This window comes from Rutidosis leptorrhynchoides, chromosome 8, assembly GCF_046630445.1.
Source record: "Rutidosis leptorrhynchoides isolate AG116_Rl617_1_P2 chromosome 8, CSIRO_AGI_Rlap_v1, whole genome shotgun sequence".
In the NCBI taxonomy this organism is placed as follows: Eukaryota; Viridiplantae; Streptophyta; class Magnoliopsida; order Asterales; family Asteraceae; genus Rutidosis; species Rutidosis leptorrhynchoides.
In genome coordinates this window covers 146,008,568-146,033,654 of record NC_092340.1, presented here as the reverse complement: position 1 = coordinate 146,033,654, position 25,087 = coordinate 146,008,568, and the positions used below count along the sequence as shown (strand labels likewise).

Genomic DNA, 25,087 nt, shown 5'->3' with positions numbered 1-25,087 from the left:
GATAAAAAAGATAAATTTATTTTTATTAATTTTATACAGATTATCTTACTGATATTATTTAATAAATAATAGATTATAATTATTTAATATATATTTATAATTAAAAATGAATTTATAATACATCGAGATATGTTTAACTTTTGATTATATATATTAATATTATATATATATATATATATATATATATATATATATATATATATATATACACACAAAAATATTAAATATATATATCATTATCTTATAATTCGAATTATTATTATATTAGGAAATAAATATTATATATATATATATATATATATATATATATATATATATATATATATATATACTTAACATTTACAATTATAATATTTATTATTATAATAATATTATTTATTAATATTATCTAAAATTATTAGAGAGATAATTTTTATAAATTAAATATAATCTATAAACTATATTATATAATTATACTATTAATATATTTATTATAATAAAAATATAACCTTAACTAAACTATTAATATATTATATTAAGAACTAATACTTATAACTTTTAAGTATAGGAATTATATATATATATATATATATATATATATATATATATATATATATATATATATATATATATATATATATATATATATATATATATATATATATATATGTATATATATATATATAACATAAACTTATACTACGTATATATTATACAGGTAACTTAATAAACATGTTATTCACAACAAGATAAACATACGACTTTCAAAACTTCACCACTACTTACGGTAATGAGTGGATGATGTCTAGGTTGCCATTATGGGAATAAGGTTTTGGATTAAATGAAAGGTTGTTAAATTATAGTCCAACTGAAAGTTCCTGACCCCTGGTTACATCTGGTCATTCCGTGACTTACTTGATATCATCGAAGTTTGTTGCTAGTTGTATAACATCTTAACGTGGATATTGATAATCCGAATTTTTTAAAACTAAATACCTACTATAAATGGAAACATTCTATAAATAGAAACTTACTATAAATATCAACTTTCCAAAAATAGAAACTTTCTTACAGTGGAAACCAACTATTAATATATTTATTATATTAATAAAACACTATTTAAATAAAGGTTATTTCTTTAAATACTCGAACGTCAATTAACTTTATTTGTAAGTTGACACACTCTTTATGTCACGACCCCCGTCTCGATTTCCCAATACGTGGTGTGAACTTTAACATAGTGTCCCAGGTTATAGTCAATGTAGCAGCGGAAACATAAATATTATTACATCACGGTCTCTATTTTTAGAATTGGTACATCGTGGTTACAAAATACAAATACAGACAAAGTACAAATACAAATACATCATAATCTATCCTATCAATACTAGATTTAACAAAAGACATTTTTAAACTTCCAGGATGCCCGACCTGAAAATGTTCCAAAAGCTAAGTACTTGAGATAAATAATTTAAAACGTCAATATAAATATTGGTGAGTTCATAGGTTTAATTATAATGCACAAGTTAATGGACCTCAAGATTTCAATTCAAAACAGTTAAAAAGTTATTCTAGTTTATGAGCTTTCGATATCGAACGTTAACGTAATAGTACCCGAAAATAAGCGTCACTTAAGGTCTAAGTGCATATGGTCGAAGGTTATGCATCCGATAGCCTAGAAGGCATATCCTGATGTGAGGAGTCACCCTCAAATAGATCTATTCATAGTATTCGCGTTCACCAAACCGGTAATTAACGATATCAAAATTGGGCTTTCTAAATTGACCTTTATTACTCAACATAGAATATAGTTGTAAGTACTTGATTCCAATATGTAAAACAATAAACAAGTATTATCTCATCCTAAATGTATAAAAGATTGATTAAAAATGGGACTACGAACTCACAAGTGATGCGGTGCAAAGCGTACACGGTAGTCGGTCAGATTGTGTTCGGTGTTCCGGGCTTGAGATCTAATGAAATTTTATAAGGTCAAAGGCCATACCATCTAATATAGTATTTAGATTAGGTCTAAGATCAATTTCTTAAGTGATCTTACATGCCCAATTCGGTTCTCGGTTTCAAAAGTTACTAGTTCATAGTTTTAAGTGTAGACTGTTTTGACTAGTTTTACTATAACATTAGTTTAGGTGTTTCTATTAATCTAGACATCCATTTAAGGTGAGATTACTATCTATGGAAAGCTCTTTGAGTATAGTTTCTAACTATGTAAAGTTAGCCTTTAAACTCAAAATATAAGTTGGTCGAAAGTTTACTTCTTTACAAGTGTGCAAAACAGTTCATTTTTACACTACAAGTTCCTAGGTGAGTTTAAAAATAGTAAAACTTATTTATTTGACTCAAGATTTTTATAGAAGTCTTAGGACATATAAAAGTGCTTATTCTCAAAAGTAATAACCTCCAGGTTTTCATTAACCTTGTCTTTAGAGATAAGATTTTAGATCAATTTCTGACTTCAACAAAATCTTATGTCAACTTGATGGGACTATTTCTCAATGATTCCTTAATGGTTTTTGGTTTTTTAACTATCCATGCTTTCCTTATTAAGTATAATTTTCAAATCAAAAGCCTTTAATTCAAGATCTATCATATATTTTGATTTATACATGATTCTTTGACACTTGGTCAGATTGCTTTAAATCAGAACTCGTCTCACCAAATAAAAATTAAAAATGACTTTTTCTTTGAGATAAATCATGAAAACTTTACTAGAAGTCTCAAACAAATATATGAACATCATACGAATTTATGAGTTCCATAGATCAACCATAGGTTGGTGTTTAGGTCATGAACTTCAAGTAAAATTTTGGATAGCTCAAAGACAAAATAGTTTTATGTAGTTAATCACTTTAGTTCTTAGTTTAGCTTCATTTTAAGACATAGGACATGTAGAGATCTTAATTTTACTGATCTAGAATCAAGATCATGGTTAGCTATATAGTCATCATTGAGTGATTTAACACTCTAGATCAAGCTTTTATGCCATGAAAGTTCTTGAAGATGACTAGAAATGGTGAATATATTTAGTTAGTTGTTTATACCTTGAAGATGTATGATCCTAGAGCTTCAATAAGATGAACTAGAGAGAGTTTATGATATGTATTTGGAGTGTATGTAAGTGTGAGAGTGAATGAGAGTGAGCAAATGAGTGGAAGTGAGCTAGAAGTGAGCTTATATAGAGGATGGTGGTGATGGTGGTGGTTAACGTGCCACAAGGGGAGGGCAAGGGAGAAGTGACACCATTAGCCATTAATGAAACTCATGATGGTGTTTTGCATGGAGTTTAACTTAGGGAGGAAGTATCTAGTTGGTGTTTCATGGTGCATGGATGATGATGATGATGATGAAAAACGATGATGATGATGGTGGAAGTGTTCTAGACATTTTTTGTTTTGCAATTGTACATGTACTTGTGTATTCTTTCTAATGTATAGTTCTAAGGTGTTTTATTTGTAAGTTTAGGGTTTAGGAATTAAGCTAAGGTTAGGTTCTAATCAAGATAGATCAAGGTTGGTTAAGTGAAAGAAATGGTTAAGTAAAAAGTGATCAAGACTAGTTGTGAAAAATGATTAAGTGTAGAGGAAGTCTTAACTTATGATCTAATGTTCAAATGAAATTGTTTCAAGTCTTTAATCTAAATACTTGTAAAATAAGTTTATTTAATATTATATTATATATAAAGATATAAATTACAAGTCTAGGGTTTATGGTAATGAGTTAGGGTTTATGATGATAAGCTAGGGTTTTAGGACTTTATGAAAAATGTGTGAAGTAACACTTAATCAAGTAAAACCTAAAATGCATCCTTAGAATTATACAAACCCTAAAATAAATCAAGATATAGATCAGTAAATTTACTCGTCAACTCAAAAATTGTAACTAAAAGAAGTCAAACTAGACAACTTAAGTCGAAAAGCTAATGTTGTGACACTTTATCGATTAGACAACTAATGACCAAACTTATATCTCTAGGTTGATATCCCGGTCTTTTACTTTGCTCTTATTTCTTTTGTGGAATAACTCTTCGTCGTGCTATTTAAGGTGAACTTCATAGCTCCTCTTTTTATTATTTCATAACTATTTATAACTTGGGGTGAGACACATGCTTGCTTTTAAACTGCTTTACACTTTAGACACAAGTACTCAAACTAACTATGCTGTCATGCATTGATTCATGCTAAATTCCTACCATGATATCGTTAGTTGCTACGTATAAATGCAAGCTTAATTATTGTGAGTAGGCCTATTGAGCGTAACATCTCTGTTCATTTGACCGCTGGTCTTTGGATACATAATAATGATTTAACGACACGAAAAAATAAAGTATCATGGGGTAAATTTTGTTTAGTCTCGATATCATACAACACAACATTACTTTTGAATTGATATTTCTATATCAATTTTTTTTAACTTAATCTTGTGGTCTAAAAACTTGGTTATTACTTAAAAACCTATGAACTTCACCAACCTTTTTGGTTGACACTTTTAAGCATGTTTTATCGCAGGTGATTGCTAGCTTTCGTGATACTTGGTGATTTGATTACTGCCTACTTGGAGTCCTCATTTCAAACGACCCGGATTTTTCTGATCATTTTATACTTATGAGATTAATTCTGATCAATACTAATACGATGGGGTCTTTATTTATTTTATTTAAGCAACTAATTGTGGACCACTAGCATCGGGCTGCTAACTACGGACTAAGAAAATATTAAAAGTATTAAAAGTATATATATATATATATATATATATATATATATATATATATATATATATATATATATATATATATATATATATATATGTAACGATTACTTAAAAAGAAAATATGTTGATATATTATATATGGTTAGGTTCGTGATATCTATCGGAGACCAAGTCGTGATAAATACCTTCAAGGCAAAAGTGAGTATATAGTCCCACTTTTAAACTCTAAATATTTCGGGATGAGAATACATGCATTTTATGATTTACGTTATGGACACAAGTGATAAAAAATATATATTCTACGTTGAGTTGTACCACTGGCATACTTCCCTGTAACTTGGTAACTATTATTTACATGAGGTATTGTAAACGCGAATCCTGTTGATAGATCTATCGGGCCTGACAACCCCAACCGGACTGGACGACCAGTATTCAACGGTTGCACAGTACTTCGTTTTGGTGACTACACTTGGTACGGTGTAGTAAGATTTCATAATAAAGGGAATATGCGACGTTGATTAAATGTTAAGTATGGTTATCAAGTGCTCAACAACTTAGAATATTTTTATTAAAACGTTTATATATGAAATCTTGTGGTCTATATTTATAACGCTGCCGGCATTAAACCTATATCTCACCAACTTTATGTTGATGTTTTAAGCATGTTTATTCTCATGTGATAACTAAAAGCTTCCGCTGCAACATGTTGAATTTAAGCAAGATCTTGAGTATGCATATTTATGTCAAAAATAAAACTGCATATCGGAGGATTTGTAATGTAAAATATGTTGGAAGTCGTATTGTTATTATCACATGTAAAGTTTGTAAGTCTAAGATTATCGCTAAACGATAATCATTATTAAGTTGTTTAAACCTTGTATTTGTAATAAAAGCTATGGTTTGTATTGTAAAAACGAATGCAGTTTTTGAAAAATGTCGCATATAGAGGTCAATACCTCGCGATGAAATCATATGTTATCGTATTTGTCCTTATGGTTAAGGTCGGGTTATGACATGTGGTATCAGAGCGTTGGTCTTAGAGAACTAGAAAATTTGCATTTGTGTGTCTTATCAAGTTTGTTAGGATGCATTAGTGAGTCTGGACTTTGACCGTGTTTGATTTCAAAAAATATTGCTTATCATTGTTGGTTAAAAATTAATATGTAAATATTATGTGATACTAATTTACTAGTTGTTATGTGATAGATGTCTGGCTTAGAACTTGTTATCACATTCAGCGACTCCGAACCAGAATCTTCAGATGGTGTTCCAGTCATTAACCTATCCGATGATGAAAACGACACCTTTGGGGAAGACTCACAAGTTCCGGATGAATCAATTGAAGAGGAACCAGAAAGTGATCCTGAGGAGGAAGAAATACAGGAAATTACGAAAGACAAGTTCGAACGAGGAAAGAAACGAAAGGCTACTGAAATGGAAAATCCAAATCCCGAGTTTAGAGAGGATGTTGTGGCACCAACTCCACCAGATACTTCCACACCTATTCCCGCTATTCCTATTAGTTCTATCCCGGCATCCAGTTCTTCAGCCCCTCAGCCAAAACGCAGGGAGACAACCAGGATAACCTTTAAGCGATTCCTTTGAACACGAACGCTTTGGGTTAAATGATGCGCTGTTGTTTTAAACCATGGGATCATATAACGTTTTGTATAATATTACTAGTGTAGTTTGCTTAATGTTTGATGTAAGATAAGCATATGTAAAATAGTGAAGTGTGAAATGCAATAATTTTCCATGGTTGAGTATTATTTGGGTGATAGTAATTGATTTTCGTACTAAGCTATTAAGTATGAACTTTAACGGGTAGGTACTACCCTTGGTATAATTATAAAACACTAATAAGAAGAAAAGGCTTTTATAATAATAACTGGTTCATATTATTAATAAGCTATGATGTACTGTAAATACATACTACATCTATAATATTCCATGTGAATAATTATTTTTTTTTCATTCTTATTGAAGATTATGGCGCGATTGAACCGAATGACGGAACAAGAAATCCAGGAACTCATCAATCAGCGAGTGAACGACAGAATGTTATGGGTCGAGGCTGCAAGAGGTGCTGCAGTTAACCCAAATCCTCGTGTGGGATGCACTTACAAAACTTTTCAATGTTGCAAGCCCTCACCATTCAGTGGAACAGAAGGACTGGTCGGTTTAACCCGGTGGATCGAAAAGATTGAGTCTGTGTTTAAGATCAGTGGTTGTATTGAGAAGGACATGACCAAGTATGCATCGTGCACCTTACAAGATAGTGCACTCACGTGGTGGAAAAACTATGTGAAGGCCGTAGGAGGAGATGTAGCTTATGATACTCCCTGGGAAGAATTCAAAACAATGCTAATCAACGAATATTGTCCAAGGAACGAGGTTAGGAAGTTGGAAGCTGAATTACGAAGCCTGAAAGTTGTTGGTACTGAACTTACCAACTACAATCAGCGATTCATGGAATTAGCTTTGCTATGTCCCGAATTGGTACCAACCGAAGAACGAAAGATAGAACTGTACAAAGATGGTTTGCCTAAAAATGTCAAAGAAAATGTTACATCATCGAAACCCAAGACTATTCACGAAGCCATCACCATGGCAAACGAGTTGATGGACCAGATTATTCTTGATAAGAACACCGATGTCAAGACATCGGGAAACAAAAAAAAGTGGGAAGGTAATCATCAACAATCCAACAAGAAACAAGAAACCACGCAAGGTGCGGGTAGCGGTTCGAACTCAGGTTACAAGGGACGAAATCCTTTATGTAACAGATGCCACAAACATCACTCTGGTTATTGTAATGTGGTGTGCAACAATTGTAATCGAAAAGGTCATCTTGCTGAAGATTGTAGGGTTCCCGCTACAAATACAAACGGTACCAAAACTCCTGCCACCAATGCAAATAGAACTGCCTTGGCCACTGTTACTTGTTATGGGTGTGGGAAACAGGGTCATTATAAGAGTCAGTGCCTGAATCCAGAGAAGAATAACAAATTTGCACGTGGAAGAGCATTTGTTATTAATGCTAGAGAGGCGTATGAAGACCCGGAGCTTGTTACGGGTACGTTTACCATTAATAACTTATCCGCATCTATTATATTTGATACTGGTGCCGATAGAAGTTACGTGTGTAGAGACTTTCACGCTAAATTGAATTGTTCATCATTACCTCTAGATGCTAAGTACATGATTGAGTTAGCTAATGGTAAACTAATTAAAGCCGATAAAATTTGCCGTGATTGTGAAATAAATTTAGCCGGAGAAATATTTAAGATTGATTTGATACCCGTAGAATTAGGAAGTTTTGATGTAATAGTCGGCATGGACTGGATGTCCAAAATAGGAGCTGAAGTTGTGTGCGCCAAGAAGGCAATTCGCATTCCTCGTAAGGATAAAAAGCTAGTAATGATTTATGGAGAGAAAGGTAACTCAAAGCTAAAACTCATTAGTTGTTTGAAAGCTCAAAAGTGCTTGAAGAAAGGGTGCTATGCTATCTTAGCACATGTTAATAAGGTCGAAACGAAGGAAAAAGTGAAGAGCATCAATGACGTGCCTGTGGCAAGAGATTTTCTTGAAGTCTTTCCGGAAGAGTTGCCGGGACTACCTCCTTTCAGGTCTGTAGAATTTCAAATAGATCTTTTACCAGGAGCTGCGCCGGTTGCTCGTGCTCCATATAGACTTGCACCGTCCGAGTTAAAAGAACTTCAGAGTCAGTTAAAAGAATTACTGGACCGAGGATTCATATGACCAAGTACTTCACCGTGGGGAGCTCCAATTTTATTTGTTAAGAAGAAAGATGGATCTTTTAGGATGTGTATAGATTATCGTGAATTAAATAAGTTAACTATCAAGAATCGGTATCCACTACCGAGAATTGACGACTTATTTGATCAACTGCAAGGATCATGTGTGTACTCGAAAATCGACTTAAGATCGGGCTATCATCAATTACGTGTCAAAGAAGAAGATATTCCGAAAACTACTTTTCGGACACGTTATGGTCATTACGAATTTTTGGTTATGCCGTTTGGGTTGACTAATGCGCCAGCTGTATTCATGGACCTCATGAATCGAGTTTGTAGTCCGTATTTAGATAAGTTTGTTATCGTTTTCATTGACGATATTCTTATCTATTCCAAGAGTGAACAAGAGCATGAGCAGCATTTAAGGTTGGTATTAGAATTGTTAAGAAAAGAACAGTTATACGCCAAATTTTCTAAGTGTGCATTTTGGTTGAAAGAAGTGCAATTTCTTGGCCACGTTGTTAGTAGCAAAGGAATTCATGTTGATCCAGCTAAAATTGAGGCCATTGAAAAATGAGAGACTCCTAAGACACCAACGCAGATACGCCAATTTTTGGGTTTAGCTGGTTATTATAGAAGGTTTATTCAAGATTTTTTCTGAATAGCTAAACCATTAACAGCGTTAACGCAAAAAGGGAAGAAGTACGAATGGACTTCTGAGCAGGAAAGTGCATTTCAATTACTGAAGAAGAAGTTGACTACAGCACCTATTTTATCGTTACCTGAAGGGAACGATGATTTTGAGATATATTGTGACGCTTCGCGACAAGGTTTTGGTTGCGTCCTTATGCAACGGAAGAAAGTTATAGCATACGCATCCCGACAATTGAAGATTCACGAGCGAAATTATACGACGCATGATTTAGAATTGGGAGCAGTAGTGTTTGCATTGAAGATATGGAGACACTATTTATATGGGGTTAAATGCACTGTGTTTACTGATCATAAAAGCCTTCAACATATCTTCGATCAGAAAAAGCTGAACATGAGGCAACGTAGGTGGGTCGAGCTGATAAACGACTATGATTGTGAGATTCACTATCATCCCGGGAAAGCGAATGTAGTGGCCGACGCTCTAAGCAGAAAGGAACGGGAACCAATTCGAGTACGAGCGATGAACATAAAAATTCGCATGAATCTCAACTCACAAATCAAAGAGGCTCAACGAGAAGCTCTTACTAAAGAAAACATAGGAAATGAAATAATGAAGAAGTATGAGAAGCAACTCGTTATACGGGAAGACGGAATTCGATATTTTGCAAACCGTATTTGGGTACCAAAGTTGGGTGGATTAAGGAAGTTGATATTGAACGAGGCACATAAGACAAGATACTCGATACATCCTGGAGTTGGAAAGATGTATCAAGATCTTAAGACGCATTATTGTTGGCCTAATTTAAAGACAGATGTTGCAACATATGTTGGGGAATGTTTAACTTGTTCCAAAGTCAAAGCAGAACACTAGAAGCCGTCAGGGTTACTTCAACAACCAGAAATCCCAGAATGGAAATGGGATGGTATTACCATGGATTTCATCACAAAGTTACCTAAGACTGCCTGGGGTTATGACACCATTTGGGTAATAGTTGATCGTCTCACCAAATCTGCACATTTCTTGCCTATAAAGGAAACGAATAGAATGGAGAAACTATTACGATTGTATATAAAGGAAATTGTTTCAAGGCATGGAATACCTATTTCCATTATATTCGATCATGATAGTAGATTTACATCAAAGTTTTGGCAATCACTACAGGAGGCCCTGGGAACTCGTTTGGATATGAGCACCGCATATCATCCACAAACTGACGGGCAGAATGAAAGAACAATTCAGACTCTTGAAGACATGCTCAGGGCATGTGTGATCGATTTTGGAAACGGATGGGATAAATATCTACCATTAGCAGAATTCTCGTATAATAACAGTTATCATGCGAGCATTAAAGCTGCACCATTTGAAGCACTGTATGGAAGGAAGTGTAGATCCCCTATCTGTTGGAATGAAGTAGGAGATCGACAATTAACTGGTCCCGAGATCATACACGAAACGACTGAGAAGATAGTACAAATCAAGAAGAGATTGAAAAGAGCCCGTAGTCGCCAAAAGAGCTACGCCGATGTCCGAAGGAAACCATTAGAGTTTCAGATCGGTGACATGGTTATGCTAAAGGTGTCACCTTGGAAAGGTGTAATACGTTTTGGAAAAAGGGGTAAACTGAACCCAAGGTATGTAGGCCCGTTCAAGATCATCGAACGCATCGGACCGGTAGCCTATCGACTCGAGTTACCGCAACAACTCACCGGAGTACATAATACATTTCACGTATCAAACCTTAAGAAGTGTCTTACAAAGGAAGACCTCACCATTCCTCTTGAAGAAATCCAAGTCGACGAGAAATTACAATTCATAGAAGAACCAATCGAAATCATGGACCGTGAAGTTAAACAACTCAAGCAGAGCAACATACCAATCGTTAAGGTTCGTTGGAATGCTCAAAGAGGTCCCGAGTTTACTTGGGAATGAGAGGATCAGATGAAACGAAAGTACCCGCATTTGTTTCCCGAGAACGCAAAATAGGTACAACTTTAAAATTTCGGGACGAAATTTATTTAACGGGTAGGTACTGTAACGACCCGGATTTTTCCGATCATTTTATACTTATGAGATTAATTCTGATCAATACGAATACGATGGGGTCTTTATTTATTTTATTTAAGCAACTAATTGTGGACCACTAACATCGGACTGCTAACTACGGACTAAGAAAATATTAAAAGTATTAAAAGTATATATATATATATATATATATATATATATATATATATATATATATATATATATATATATATATATATATATATATATATATATATATAAATATAACGATTACTTAAAAAGAAAATAGGTTGATATATTATATATGGTTAGGTTCGTGATATCTATCGGAGACCAAGTCGTGATAAATACCTTCAAGGCAAAAGTGAGTATATAGTCCCACTTTTAAACTCTAAATATTTCGGGATGAGAATACATGCATTTTATGATTTACGTTATGGACACAAGTGATAAAAAATATATATTCTACGTTGAGTTGTACCACTGGCATACTTCCCTGTAACTTGGTAACTATTATTTACATGAGGTATTGTAAACGCGAATCCTGTTGATAGATCTATCGGGCCTGACAACCCCAACCGGACTGGACAACCAGTATTCAACGGTTGCACAGTACTTCGTTTCAGTGACTAAACTTGGTACGGTGTAGTAAGATTTCATAATAAAGGGAATATGCGACGTTGATTAAATGTTAAGTATGGTTATCAAGTGCTCAACAACTTAGAATATTTTTATTAAAACGTTTATGTATGAAATCTTGTGGTCTATATTTATAACGCTGCCGGCATTAAACCTATATCTCACCAACTTTATGTTGACGTTTTAAGCATGTTTATTCTCAGGTGATAACTAAAAGCTTCCGCTGCAACATGTTGAATTTAAGCAAGATCTTGAGTATGCATATTTGTGTCAAAAATAAAACTGCATATCGGAGGATTTGTAATGTAAAATATGTTGGAAGTCGTATTGTTATTATCACATGTAAAGTTTGTAAGTCTAAGATTATCGCTAAACGATAATCATTATTAAGTTGTTTAAACCTTGTATTTGTAATAAAAGCTATGGTTTGTATTGTAAAAACGAATGCAGTTTTTGAAAAATGTAGCATATAGAGGTCAATACCTCGCGATGAAATCATGTGTTATTGTATTCGTCCTTATGGTTAAGGTCGGGTTATGACATCATTTTATCATATTTACTTTGCATTAAACATTTATATTACATTTCGGATTATGATGTAAACAATCATTTATTTTCGCTGCAATACAATTTATATTTTTATAAAACGTCTCATTTAGATTCGTTCTCGTTTATTACACTTATGTTATGGTATTGGTTAATCACATTTATCCCCGATCCCATTTGGGGGTGTGAAAAAAAGAAAAAGTAAGTGGGCCTCCTTTTTCATCAGCCACACGACCATGCCTCATTGGCAAGCCGTGTACACTGCCTCCCCATGTTTTAGGTGAGCCGTGTGGAGTGTCTTGAGCTGCAGATTGGGCATGTTCTGAATTTGGTAGCGTGTTGGGTTTTTTACTCCTAATGGGCCAACTGAATTCTGATTGGGTCCATGATATTATATATATATATATATATATATATATATATATATATATATATATATATATATATATATATATATATATATATATATATATATATATATATATATATATATTTAAAAAACAAAATTATTATTTTATTAAAATAAACTTTAACGATTACAGTGGTTCCGAAGATCCTACAACAAATTTCCAAAAATGACGAGGAAAGAAATGAGCATCTAAAGACTTTTTGACCATCCAAAGCAAATCAGCGGATCGTAATGAGAATCTTTCAAATTCACTTAACATTTTTCGCTCACGCTTTTGTAGATCTTGGATATCATCCATGAATTAAACTAGGGCTTTCTTAACTTTCTTGGAGTTTGAGATTCCATCCCTTGGTCCTTTTTCATGATATTTTAGTTCGAAAAGAAATTTTGACACTATATCTTGAAAAGCACAATCTTCTTCAGCATCGGGGTCTCCGATAGTAAATTTTAGATTGTCTGATATTTCTCGGATAATCTTTTGCTGAGAAATTGTAAATGGAAATTCGGACGTAGTAAGATTTCGTACGAGCTCGGAATATATTTTCTTTCTTTCATCAAAGAAATGAAACTCTATTCTTTCGTCGGTGGAATCCAGAAAAACTTCGATTATTCTTTTGATGAGAAAAGGCGTTGGATCGAAATAGAAAAAATCGCGTTCTCCATATTTAGAAATATGGTTAGACTGAAATCATGGCTGCGACAACGGTTGATGCGAAATTTAGAAAATTCCTTATCAACTTATGAATGAGTCTAATTTAGATTTTATCTCAATTTCTTCTTCTTGTTATTTAAGAAGAACGTCTTCCCCACATTCTTTTGATAGCTGATAGAGTGATCGAACACGACTGCGCAGATTACTCATGAAATTCTGATGAAACTTAGAAAACGAATAATCCGAAGAGTAGAGATGCCTAATGAATTCTCTATAGACGTCTAATCTTCTGGAAGGATTTAACAGATTTCCGATTAATGGAGCATCTGGATTATCGATGTATCAATTTTCTTCGGGAATAAACTTAATTAAATACGGATATTTGAAAAAGGTGGGTATTCTTCCCATATTTCATCTTCCATGTGCATGAGTTCATTTAGACTGAATATTCCTTTTGGATCATAAAGAGGGTCGAATCCTGGTTCATTTGAGTAGAAGTTCTCTAAAAGCAATGAAATCTCTGGGTCATATGAAGTTATCTGGCCCCTTGGACTACAAGAATCAGGAATTTCTTTTTGATGAGATTCATCAGGGTTTAGATTAATCCTTGGAGTTGATTTTCTGAAATCTTTACTTAAGTTGAAGAATACTTCTCCTGTGTCCGAAGTCATGGGAGAGCTAACACCTTAATATTAATATTTTCATAATTTTCAGATAAGATTAGGGTTTCTAAAAGGCGACTTTGAACCCTACACAGACAAACTTTCTGAATGATAAGCATGTGTGTTTCCTTCAGTCAATCTTTGAATCAAGTGGCTAGATCGACTACGAAGAGGCATGATCCTTTTAGTTCCAATGAAACTAGAGACTGTTCAGAAAATCCAACAACCAAGTCCGTGTATAATTGTCTTTCTTAGACACCACTCAAGATTCTCATATATCTTGACACAATCAGCAATTACCTTATTCAAACAGAAAATCCTATCCCCTGCATCGGCGCCAAAAACTTAATCCTCATATGATATGGCCAAAATGGACGGTTTATTTTTGTGGCGATGTCGTTAAGTCGCCACCCGTCTATCAAGGTTTGTCACAGGAAGAATGAGGTTTTATATTTGTATTTAGATGGGTTTCCTAGCTATGAATCACCTACTTGCCTCTTTTTTATAACTAGTAAGTGATAAGTATAACCTAGGTTCGTATTTTTGTATGTTTGTCTGGTAACGTGGGATTAAAGTGTGTCTAATAGATAACCCTAGAGCAAGTAAGGTATTTAAGGTATGTAAATAGATATAAATATAGATGAATAACAAAGAGAAGATAAAGATATGTAGTAATCTAAGCTGAAGGTAGGTTATAACCGAAGTCTTACTTCTTAAGATGAACATTAGACCTCAATCGAAAGGGGGAACCCTATATGACTTGTCACTAAGAATATAGGCTTTGAAGATTCTGGTCAATACATGAATACAAGTATACTCACTCCCAACGTTAATCTTTTGCATATTGAAACGACCTTTTCAGATGATATCCCAGGCTCATGAACAAAGTAGTATACTCAAGAAAGGTTATGGTCTTTCTTAATCCTAGTTAGTTTAACTTAGGTCTAACCTTCCACTTAATACTATGATATGCCTTAACATTAACAGATGTGCAATCTCAAATAACTGTTAATTGGATAATAGGTCTCTCCTTTGCAATCCATCACTCAACCCTGGATCATCTTACAACATCTAAAAAGATCCTGCTTCTGACGCGAATCCTGTTTCTGGGTTAACCAGAATTCACTAAACACTATATCACTACCCGAATCACAACCTTAAAGCGGGTAGCTCTTCTCTGAGAGATATGTGATATCTATAAGTAGGTACTAACCCTCGTTGTAACGTTAAATAGATATAACTACTTACCATGTATTCTAGGATTGATCAGGCCCTAGCACTAGGTTATAGTCACGTGAGTAATTGGAAATGGTGATCTGCAAATTATGTTGGGCCTGACTGACACTAGTAGTTAATTCTTTGGATATTGGGATGATTTAATAAACTGAGTTGACCAAATAAAGCTTGTTGGTTTTGGATTATTTTTAATAAGTGGGCTTGAGAGTTATCATTAGACCTATATGCGTGCATGCTTCTTGTAGGGTTGGAGAACGAAATATGTCAGCCGTTTTTTAATATTGGTAATGGAAAATTGTTGCTGGAGTGAGGTGCCAAAATAAATATATAGGAGTACTACGTAGTGGATTGTTTGACTCGGTTGTATAGCAAGTTTCCAGGAATAAGATTTAATAATTAATGGTGGTTGTTGATGTTGGTAGTGGTGACCATTATCTTAAATGAAGAAAAGAAAAAAAAAGAGTTGCTTTATTGAATCAACGATTGCAGCAGGATGATTTTGATTTTTTTTTTCTTGAAGCTAACATAGACTATTGATGGTGTTTATGAGTATTTAGGGTTTATTGTTATATTACAGTATAACTTTATACCATGTTAGATAAAGATATTGATGTATTATTGATTGAATTGAGAACGAGATACATCGGTGTCTATATAAAGGTAAAGTAACCCTAACAATATTAAAGGGGCTATGCCCATACAATATGAATAATATGGGCTAAATATATACTAACATATAATTGTTTTATAATATTATATAAAATAGAAAATAGTGATAAAACAAAAGTTTAGGAACAGAAAATAATAAAGTGTTTTATAATATCATATAAAATAGAAGATAGTGATAAAAGTTAGGAACAGAAGATAATAAAGGTGGTTTAATAAATTGGAATGTTAATTGAATTTTTTAGAACTAAATTATTTATAAGCACATTATCGAAGGGTTAAATTTTTTTTGTCACCAGTGACTAAAAATTCTGATTCCGCGTCTAATGACGAGATCTATGAGTAATTCATGAGTAGACTAATTCATGAATTAGTAACGGTTGTTAATTCATGAGTAGACTATCATTTTAATAACATGATGACGAAATCTTATCCTAATATACCTAAGAAACAATCTCTTTCAATTAAGTATGCTAACCATCCTAATTATATATATTGTTTCATAATTTACGTTACCTACCCTAAGATTTAGGTTTGGAATTATTATCCCTAAGTACTAAAAGGCATGTTTCAGTTATATCGAATTGTCGCTTTGAGTTCGCGTTCACACTACAAACGATCCTTCAATCTTGAGTTACTTTACCTAACGGCCCCTCAAGTTTCCACTTTTTCAGGGGCAGAAAACGTAAATATATAATTTTATTAAATTAAAAAAAAAAAATTTCACCCATATTTTCAACGGGCTCTATCTTCTCGCTCGTTCCGAGTTAAATTTTTCCAAGACACCGATCAACTCGAAAAAATCAGACGGACCCAACGAGACAAACTATACGCAAAACGGACATCGTTAAAAAAACACTAAATAACGGGCCTTATAGTCTCGCTCGGTATAATTTTACGAACACAACGCGACTAACTATATGCGAAACGGACATCGTTAAAAAAACACTAAATATTTCGAGATATATTTCATACTACAAACACGTCCAACAAACAACCCAACCAACTAGATATATTAGGTATCAAACAACGTATATCCACATTCGACCGCGCGTTGAATACAACCGCAGCAACGCGCGGTCGAATTTTTTTCTAGTTTTACCTATAATAACCCCTTTTATAACTGTCTACGAATAACAATTTTACCCTTAAAATAACATGCGAACAGTTGATCTTAAACTGTTATACAGGTTAATAAGACTATTCCTTATCATAAGTAACATATTCAAATTTATTAGTTGTCCACACTTTATGTTTAATGATTAATCCATAACTAGATACTCCCTCCGTCTCATTTCAATAGTCCACCGACAAAAAACACGCAGTTTTAGGAAATCCCACTAACTTCATTTCTCCACCAATGAAATATCTTCTCTCTCCAGATCCACCAATGAAATATCATCTTTCCTTTCTATTTATGGAAGTGGACTATCAGAATAGGACAGTCCAAAATGGAATACTGCCCTATTGGAATGAGACGGAGGTAGTACTACATATCATGTCACCAATAAAGACGAGCACTGGACCATAATTGTACATAAACACAAATAATATGGTTATAATTGTAACCAGCTAGAACCACGGATAACAAACTCCCTATCAGGATCATAGGGAGTAACTGTTTCTGTATTTTAATAGAAATTTTGGGGCTGCGTTTATGATCTACGAGCAAAGTGCATCAGCCGGCAGGGCGGAACTAGCTTTAGACAGAGGGTGATAAGTGCGCCAGTGGACCAACAAATTTTAAGCTTAAAATTTCGGATTATTTTATTTTGCCCCAAACCCAAAGCTTAAATTTTGAATTATTTTATTTTGCCCCGTGTGTTACAAATTTTTGGATCCGCCACCGTTAGCCGGGAATGTTGGGAAATCTGATATGGTGGAAAAGAAAAGAGAACCCCGTTGGTTTGTCATCTAGGAGGGTAAATCGATTATCCCCCAAAGAAAAAAAAAATTACCATGGTGAAAGTAGCACAACCATATGCCATACTCTTTATAAAGAAAATGTTTTAAAGGTAATATTCTTAAGGAACAATGTTATTCGTGAGGTGACACTTGAGTTCTTGATGTCGAAGGTTTGCCTGCCATGTGGAGCCAATGTGCTTGTTGGGTTCCCCGTTACCCAAATACATTTGTAATGGTGAATAACGCCCATACAGAATAAAGCAAGTGAAGTTTTAATGCAACTATCAAGATACAAAAGTTTTGATATATATTTCAAAGTATATGCCTTGTAAACAGAGGCGGATTCGGAGTGTAAGAGGGGGGGCGCCCGCCCCCGGTGGATTTCGAAATTTTAGTGTAAAAATTTTGGATTTTTCTACTTTGCCCCCGGTGGATTATTTTTATTTTTTTTGGCCCCAAAACCTATATATTTTGCCCCAAAACTTTCAAATTTTGTCCAAAATTCTCCAAATTTTGTCCAAAATTCTCCAAATTTTGCCCTAAAACCTTCAAATTTTACCCACAAATTTTCAAATTTTGCCTAAAAACTTCAATTTTTTGCCCCAAAACCTCCATATTTCACTAAAAAAAATTGCTATGGTTTTAAAAAAAATTTCGCCTTCGGTGAAAAAAAATCCTGGATCCGCCAGTGCTGGTAAACAAAATTAATGTTTTAAAACATACATTTGTAATGGTGAATAACGCCTATACAGAGTAAAGTAAGTGAAGTTTCAATGCAATTATCAAGATACATAACTTTTAACATATTTCAGTGTGTATGCATTGTAAACAATACACCTTATCCCATGATCAAAACTTGTCAAAAACTAAACTAATAACAGAGACAACAAAGAGCAAGTATTCATCATTTTGTGGATGAGGGTGCAGTAGCAGGATATTTAGTTAGGTCGAGGCGAATAATGAAGGATTTGGCCAGATTCCCTAGATATAAATGTTTGCCAATCTTGATCCCTGTCGTAACAAATTTCAATTCAGGTTCGTAATATCGCGCAACCAGCTTCCCGTTCAAATCAACTTGAATTGCTCCTGAGTTTTTCTCTACTGAAGGCCTTTTCAGATTCTTTTCTAAAAACCCAAGAACCTTTCGCATATATGGGTACTTACGTGCAAGATCCCATTCGTATGAATGATCCTATCAAAAGAAGAAACCATTTAAACGAGTTAACACTTGTTACATTTATGTTTGATTCGGTTAAAAACCTTTAACTGGAAATAAATCGGATCAGCACTCCTTTTTAATTCTCCCCAAGTTGTCCATATTAAGAGTACAAAATGCTGTTAATAATGTAACAAAAAGGCACACAGATCTTAGGTACCCCAAAAAGTAAAACCTTAAAACAGAGTTTACATTTTCAGTTCAAGTTTTAACATTTACAAGATTAGTCATTTCAAGAAAAAAATTATCACAAATTGGAGTTTTAATGGTCTTAGGTTCAAACTTCACTAGAAGCATATCTTGTAAAAAACGGTCGGAGAACAATCACTAATAACCTGATTAGACTGCATACATTTGACATTTGGATAAAAATACCCCCTTTGCCGATGGCCTGAACAGGAAACTTTATCCATTTTTTTTTTAATTTTTATCCTCGCTATAAGTAAGATTATGTATTATGTATATATGTATCGATAGCTACATATAATACATTGTTCAAATGTTTTCAAGTGTAGACAATCAGATATAACTTACAGCCGGGATCGCTATCCAGTAATGTCCTTCTCCATCATACCGAATATTGTCGGGCATACCAACCAATCTATCAATAAAAACGTCAGTCGAACCCTCTTTCTCCCCTTGTATGTAGTATCTCATGCATCTCATCCTGCATTTCAAGTCGCGCACACGTCAAAATTTTGAATATAAATCGAGCGCTTTACCGACTTCTGACATTACATTGGGGTTTCGCAGTAAATAATGAACTCTTGATCTGGAGACATTTCAACGCCATTCGCATAGTAGAGATCTCGAACAAGCACTTTGGTTTGTTTAGTAGACGGATCGTAGCTCATGAGTCTACCATAAGGTCGATTTTCGAATAGGTCTAATGCAAATTGATGCAATTTATATTTCCATGAGGCATCTGTGAAATACAAGACACCATTTTTCGCAACTGTTACAGCATCCGGTGTACCAAATTTGATGCCTTCGGCTTCGGTTGTCAATACTTCTATTTCGCCATCTTCTGTTATTTTAAGTATCCCCTAAGTTCAAAAAGAGTTGGTTAACAAACTAAACATATAGTTGCAATCAGGCCCGGCTAAGCCCATGGGCGAGATGGGCCTAGGCCCAGGGCATCAAAATATTAGGGGCATCACATATTTTATGTATATGTTTAAAGTTGGGCTGTGTTTTTAGTCATAATGGGCATCAAATTTACTCTAGCCAGGCCCAAAAGATTCCAACAAACACTCCGTAAATTATTAGCTTGAAATTTAATGCTAATATTTCAACCGTCTAGCGTCTACTCGTATTCATTATATTGAAATTGGAAACGGCAATTAATAAATTACCTATTACGCTATTACGGTATTACCTAATATATTATTATTGCTTCTCTAATTGTCTAATCTCTATTACTTCTGGAATTTTCGAAAGCTACATGCCCAAGTGAGTCGTCATTGTTGAAGAAGCAAGAACGCTTTTCTACTTTTCAATCTTTATCCGTGAATCAGGTTGAATCCTTCCTTAATTTTATTTTATTATTACTTTGATAATTGATAATTGATAATATAATACTTGATTAGTTATTTACTTTAGAAATTATTATGTTGCCTCGTTCACAACCATCAGGAGCACAAAATAGGAAAAAAAAAAAAGAAAACAAGAAGAAATTGCCCGATCTTTAAAAGGATCTTTAAATAAATTTTTGGTTAGACAAGAAAAGAACAATAATAATAATGAAGGTAATTCAGAATATAATGAGGTTAATGATAATGGAAATGATAAAAGTCCTATTGAAAATAATAATGAGGAATATAATGTTAATAATAGTGAAAATAATGAAATTCCTATTGAGAAAGATAATGAAAATCCTAATAACTATCATAATAATGTATTTAATAATAATAATATTTTTGATGTAAGATTTTGGGATGATTTAGATTCGAATGCGAGAGATTTAGTTGTAAGAAAAGGGCCTATTAGAGATAATGATTCTGATAAAAACTCAAGTTCCACAAATAAAGAATGCTTTACTGAAACTAATTAAGGTTAGTGAGGATGCAAAAGTTTGTAGAGATGCAGAATCTTTGATAAATGGTGAATTTTCAAGTTTTGAATTTCTTTTAAGTTTAGTTATTTGGTATGAGATTTTATTTAAAATTAATGTAGTTAGTAAGAGGTTACAATCTAAAGATATGCTTCTTGACGTTGCGATAACTAATTTAGAGGGATTAGTTAGTTATTTCCAATACTATAGGGAAAATGGTTTGGAGAACGCTATTAATGAGGCAAAACAAATTGCCGAATCTATTGAAATTGAGCCTGAGTTTTCTGTAAAACGTGCATCTTGTAGGAAAAGACAATTTGATGAGATACCGAATACCGAAAGAGAACAACAATCTTCTAGAGATCAATTTAGAACCGATTACTTTAATGTTTTAGTTGATATGGCTCTTGTTCAGTTAGAGAGTAGATTTAAACAAATGAAATATTTTGAATCTATCTTTGGTTTCATGTTTGATGCATCAAAGCTAGCTTATTTAGATGATATTAATTTGAAAGAACGTTGTGTGAATCTTGAATCTGCTTTGACATTTGATAATGATTCTGATATTGATGGAGATGACTTGTTTATGGAATTACAAACTTTGCAGAAGATGTTACCAATTAGAGCATACGAAGGAGAAAGACCTTGGACATCTATTCAAATCATGGAGTTTACGAAGATGGTGGATATGTTTCCTAATGTCTTACTTGCTTACAAAATCTTGTTAACGGTACCGGTTACGGTAGCATCCGCCGAAAGAAGTTTTTCAAAGTTAAAGTTATTGAAGAATTATTTACGGAGTACAATGAGTCAAAAGAGGCTAAACGGACTAGCAATTTTGAGTATCGAAAATAAGTTTTTAGAAGACATTGACTATGACAAGATAATTGATGATTTTGCTTCAAGAAGTGTACAAAGACATCGTTTTAGATGATGTATAAACTTGTAATTTGGATACTATCTTCCATTATTGTAACATTTTACTCAATATTTAATAAACGAAATCGGCGTGGGGATGAGCCGCCTAGCTTGACTAGGTTCCAAACCCCCCATAAAAATATGGTGTTTATTATAAGGGCATTTTTTTGTGACTCGCCCAGGGCACTCGAAAACATTGGACCGGCCCTGGTTGCAATTAAGCAATATTTATATCATTAAAAAAAGATAATACTATCAAATCTAACACAACTATTATATACAACGCATTAAATATTACATGACATATGCCCTCAACTATCAGAACTATTTTCTTTAATGTTAGAGGGTAATTGTTAGTGTTGCCAAAAGTTAATGCAAATTAAGAAAATAATGACGTAGAAAAATATTACATAATAAGATCAAACAATATACAACTATATTTCAGTCCAAAAAAATTAAAGAGAAAAAATTAATTTTATTAAATGAATTCAATATTTAGAAGCATATTAACAATTTCTATATATGAATTCTCATAGTTTTTGCATGTATTTATGTTTGTGCAAATTATTTTAACTTATTTGCTTTAATATTTTCTTATTTTGTAACCTGTAACTCTAGAGGACTCGTTTAGATTTAGATCATATTAATATTTATATAATATTAATAATAATAATAATAATAATTCCAAGTCTTCCAGATGGTTTTGGATTCATATGGAGTATGTCACAAAAATATTCACTCAGCATATGATTAAGCATATGATTATTAATAATTATCATCATGTCTTAAATTAAATTATTTAAACATTTAACCTATAAAAAAAAAATCAAGGTGATACGGACAAACTAACCTTAGTAGCATCAGCAACATAAACCTCACCAGAGTAACCAAGAGCGAGTCCAAGTGGCCTACCACCGGTGTTGACCCAGTCTTCCACCACCGAGTCCTCCAGGCTGACTCGTTTAACCCACCCATCAATACAACTCGTGTAAACCACCCCTAACTTCGGGTCAAACACAATATCTTCGGGTCCCAACAACTGACCTTCACCAATCTTTTCTGACCCATGGAGCACCCGTGGGTTGACCCGAGGTACAGTAGTAATGGGTGTTTTAGCCAACTCATCAAGTGAGTATGGAGCTGGATCAAAAGTATCGTATTGGACTAAAAGTAAAGCTATTAAAAGGATGCCTATACTCGTGACTAGTAGATCAAAACGCCATGAAGGTGACCCGTTTGTTGGTGGTGAGTCGTTGTGGGATGATGAGCGAGTTGACTCGGACATTTGGGATGTGTTGAGTGTGAAGTAGGTATGGTGTATCGAGATTTGGTGATGTTTTGGTTTATATATACCCACGAGGACAAAAACTTTTTTTTTTTTTTTTTTTTTGAAAGACAAGAATATATTAAAAATCAAAGAAACAAAACTAGCAAGAAGCTAGACAATACACAGGGACATGTCCAAACACACCAACAACCAAACACAAGAACAAACCAAAATCACACGGGGAAAACTACACCCTCAAACCCCTAACCAGCTACGAAAGATCCAACCAAGGACCATACACGAATTTCACAAACAAAAACAAACCCGAACATTAGACATCACATTAAACAAAGAAAACTATGCTTCCGAATCCGAGGCTGAGCACGATGAGGAACACGAGCAGCACGAGCAGCAATCGACTTCATCATCGACGTTCTCCGAATTTCTCATCACATTATCAATAAAATATCTTTCATGCCATCGATCTTTATCCCGACATCTACTACGCTTCAACTTTGTTCTTCCCCAAACATATTTAAGGAAATGACTTTTTATTAACGGTTGAAATTTCCTCATCTTACCACGAAAACGAGATACCGCATTAGATGTTGATCTATTCGCCGAAATATTCCCGAGATCAGCATATGCATCAATCCCGCTCCCAATGTGCAAATCAGTCCCAATTCCAAGCCCATCATTAAATCCAGGTCCATCATTAGAAACATTTGGGCCAATTATGTTAGTATTTGGGCCACAAGTTGAGTTAGTCTCAAGCCCATCTTCCATCAAAGACCCATCCCCATTTGTATTTGGGTTCAATGATCCAACATTAATTACTGGATTTAAATTTAAACCACCCACATCAATGACTTTGGGAATTGAGTTCTTGAGACATACACCCTCGATGTTAGACTTTTCTTGGAACACAACCTTTTCTTCATAGAACTTTTCACGCATGCGTTCTTCACAGCCAATCTTGGAATCCGCAAAACTAGAGCTTGCATCTGAGTCGCTTGCCGGATTACCATCCTCCGTCTTCCGACCACCATCAGACACAACCGTCGGCGCAGGTACCGGGAAAAACTCGCCTTCTTCAACCTCAACTGCCGACGATAGGTTCGACGAATCCTCGGGTGATTTACTCATGCTCGAAAAATCGCTAGTATCATTATTATCCTCCAAATTAGATAAATCGTTATCCATTGAAACTGTGACTTTGGATTTTTTCAAAAGGCAATCGATCACGACATCACCGGAGGTGTTTTGTGAACCATCAGAGGTGAAAAATTGAGGCGAGGTAACCTTAATTTTCGATTCAATCTTGACATCATCATGTCCTTCGTCTCTATCAACGACATCAGAATACTTGTTGTTGTTGATTTCGACCAAAGTCCAAGATACCCGATCCTTGTTATAGCTAAACACGAGGTTGTGATTGTTCATCGATTCGGGGAAATTAAATTCGAGACTTTTACCGCCGATCTTTATTTCAATGCGATTACTCGTCGGATGAAATTTCCCGGGGTCAAGATCTTTGCCTGTAAGTGTTTCTATAAAGGATTTACCTTCCCATTTTAATGGGTAAGAATGAGAATGGCTCCAGGGAGCATTCGGGAAGTCCCCTTTGTCATCAACATTTAGATGACAGTTAGCTTCCATATTCTCAGAGGTTTTAGAACCAACACTTTTCCTTTCCAGAGCTTTAAACGCTCGAATCCACCTCCCATTTATTTGGATGGTGTTTAAGGTTTTAGTGAAGCATTCGACATCACTAAT

At 34.1% G+C, this 25,087-nt stretch overlaps 1 protein-coding gene across 1 annotated transcript; it reads right to left on the bottom strand.

Annotated features, from left to right (window-relative positions):
• Window positions 1-18,615: 18,615 nt before the first annotated feature.
• Window positions 18,616-23,411, bottom strand: LOC139861759 (protein STRICTOSIDINE SYNTHASE-LIKE 6-like). The gene is made up of 4 exons (XM_071850263.1): window positions 22,895-23,411; window positions 19,812-20,119; window positions 19,608-19,740; window positions 18,616-19,049 (listed from the first exon to the last, which is right to left on the bottom strand). Exons 1-4 carry the CDS (start codon window positions 23,327-23,329, stop codon window positions 18,762-18,764), a joined length of 1,164 nt encoding a protein of 387 aa, XP_071706364.1. The 5' UTR covers window positions 23,330-23,411; the 3' UTR covers window positions 18,616-18,761.
• Between the last annotated feature and the right edge of the window lie 1,676 nt (window positions 23,412-25,087).

What these genes read in the sequence shown, in the direction of transcription:
- LOC139861759 (XM_071850263.1), bottom strand. Translation starts at nt 23,329, where the DNA reads ATGTCCGAGTCAACTCGCTCATCATCCCACAACGACTCACCACCAACA. An exon ending in ATGTTGCTGATGCTACTAAG is followed by an intron (nt 20,120 to 22,894) that starts GTTAGTTTGTCC and finishes TTTTGAACTTAG; the next exon opens with GGGATACTTAAAATAACAGA. An exon ending in ACTGGATAGCGATCCCGGCT is followed by an intron (nt 19,050 to 19,607) that starts GTAAGTTATATC and finishes TTCTTTTGATAG; the next exon opens with GATCATTCATACGAATGGGA.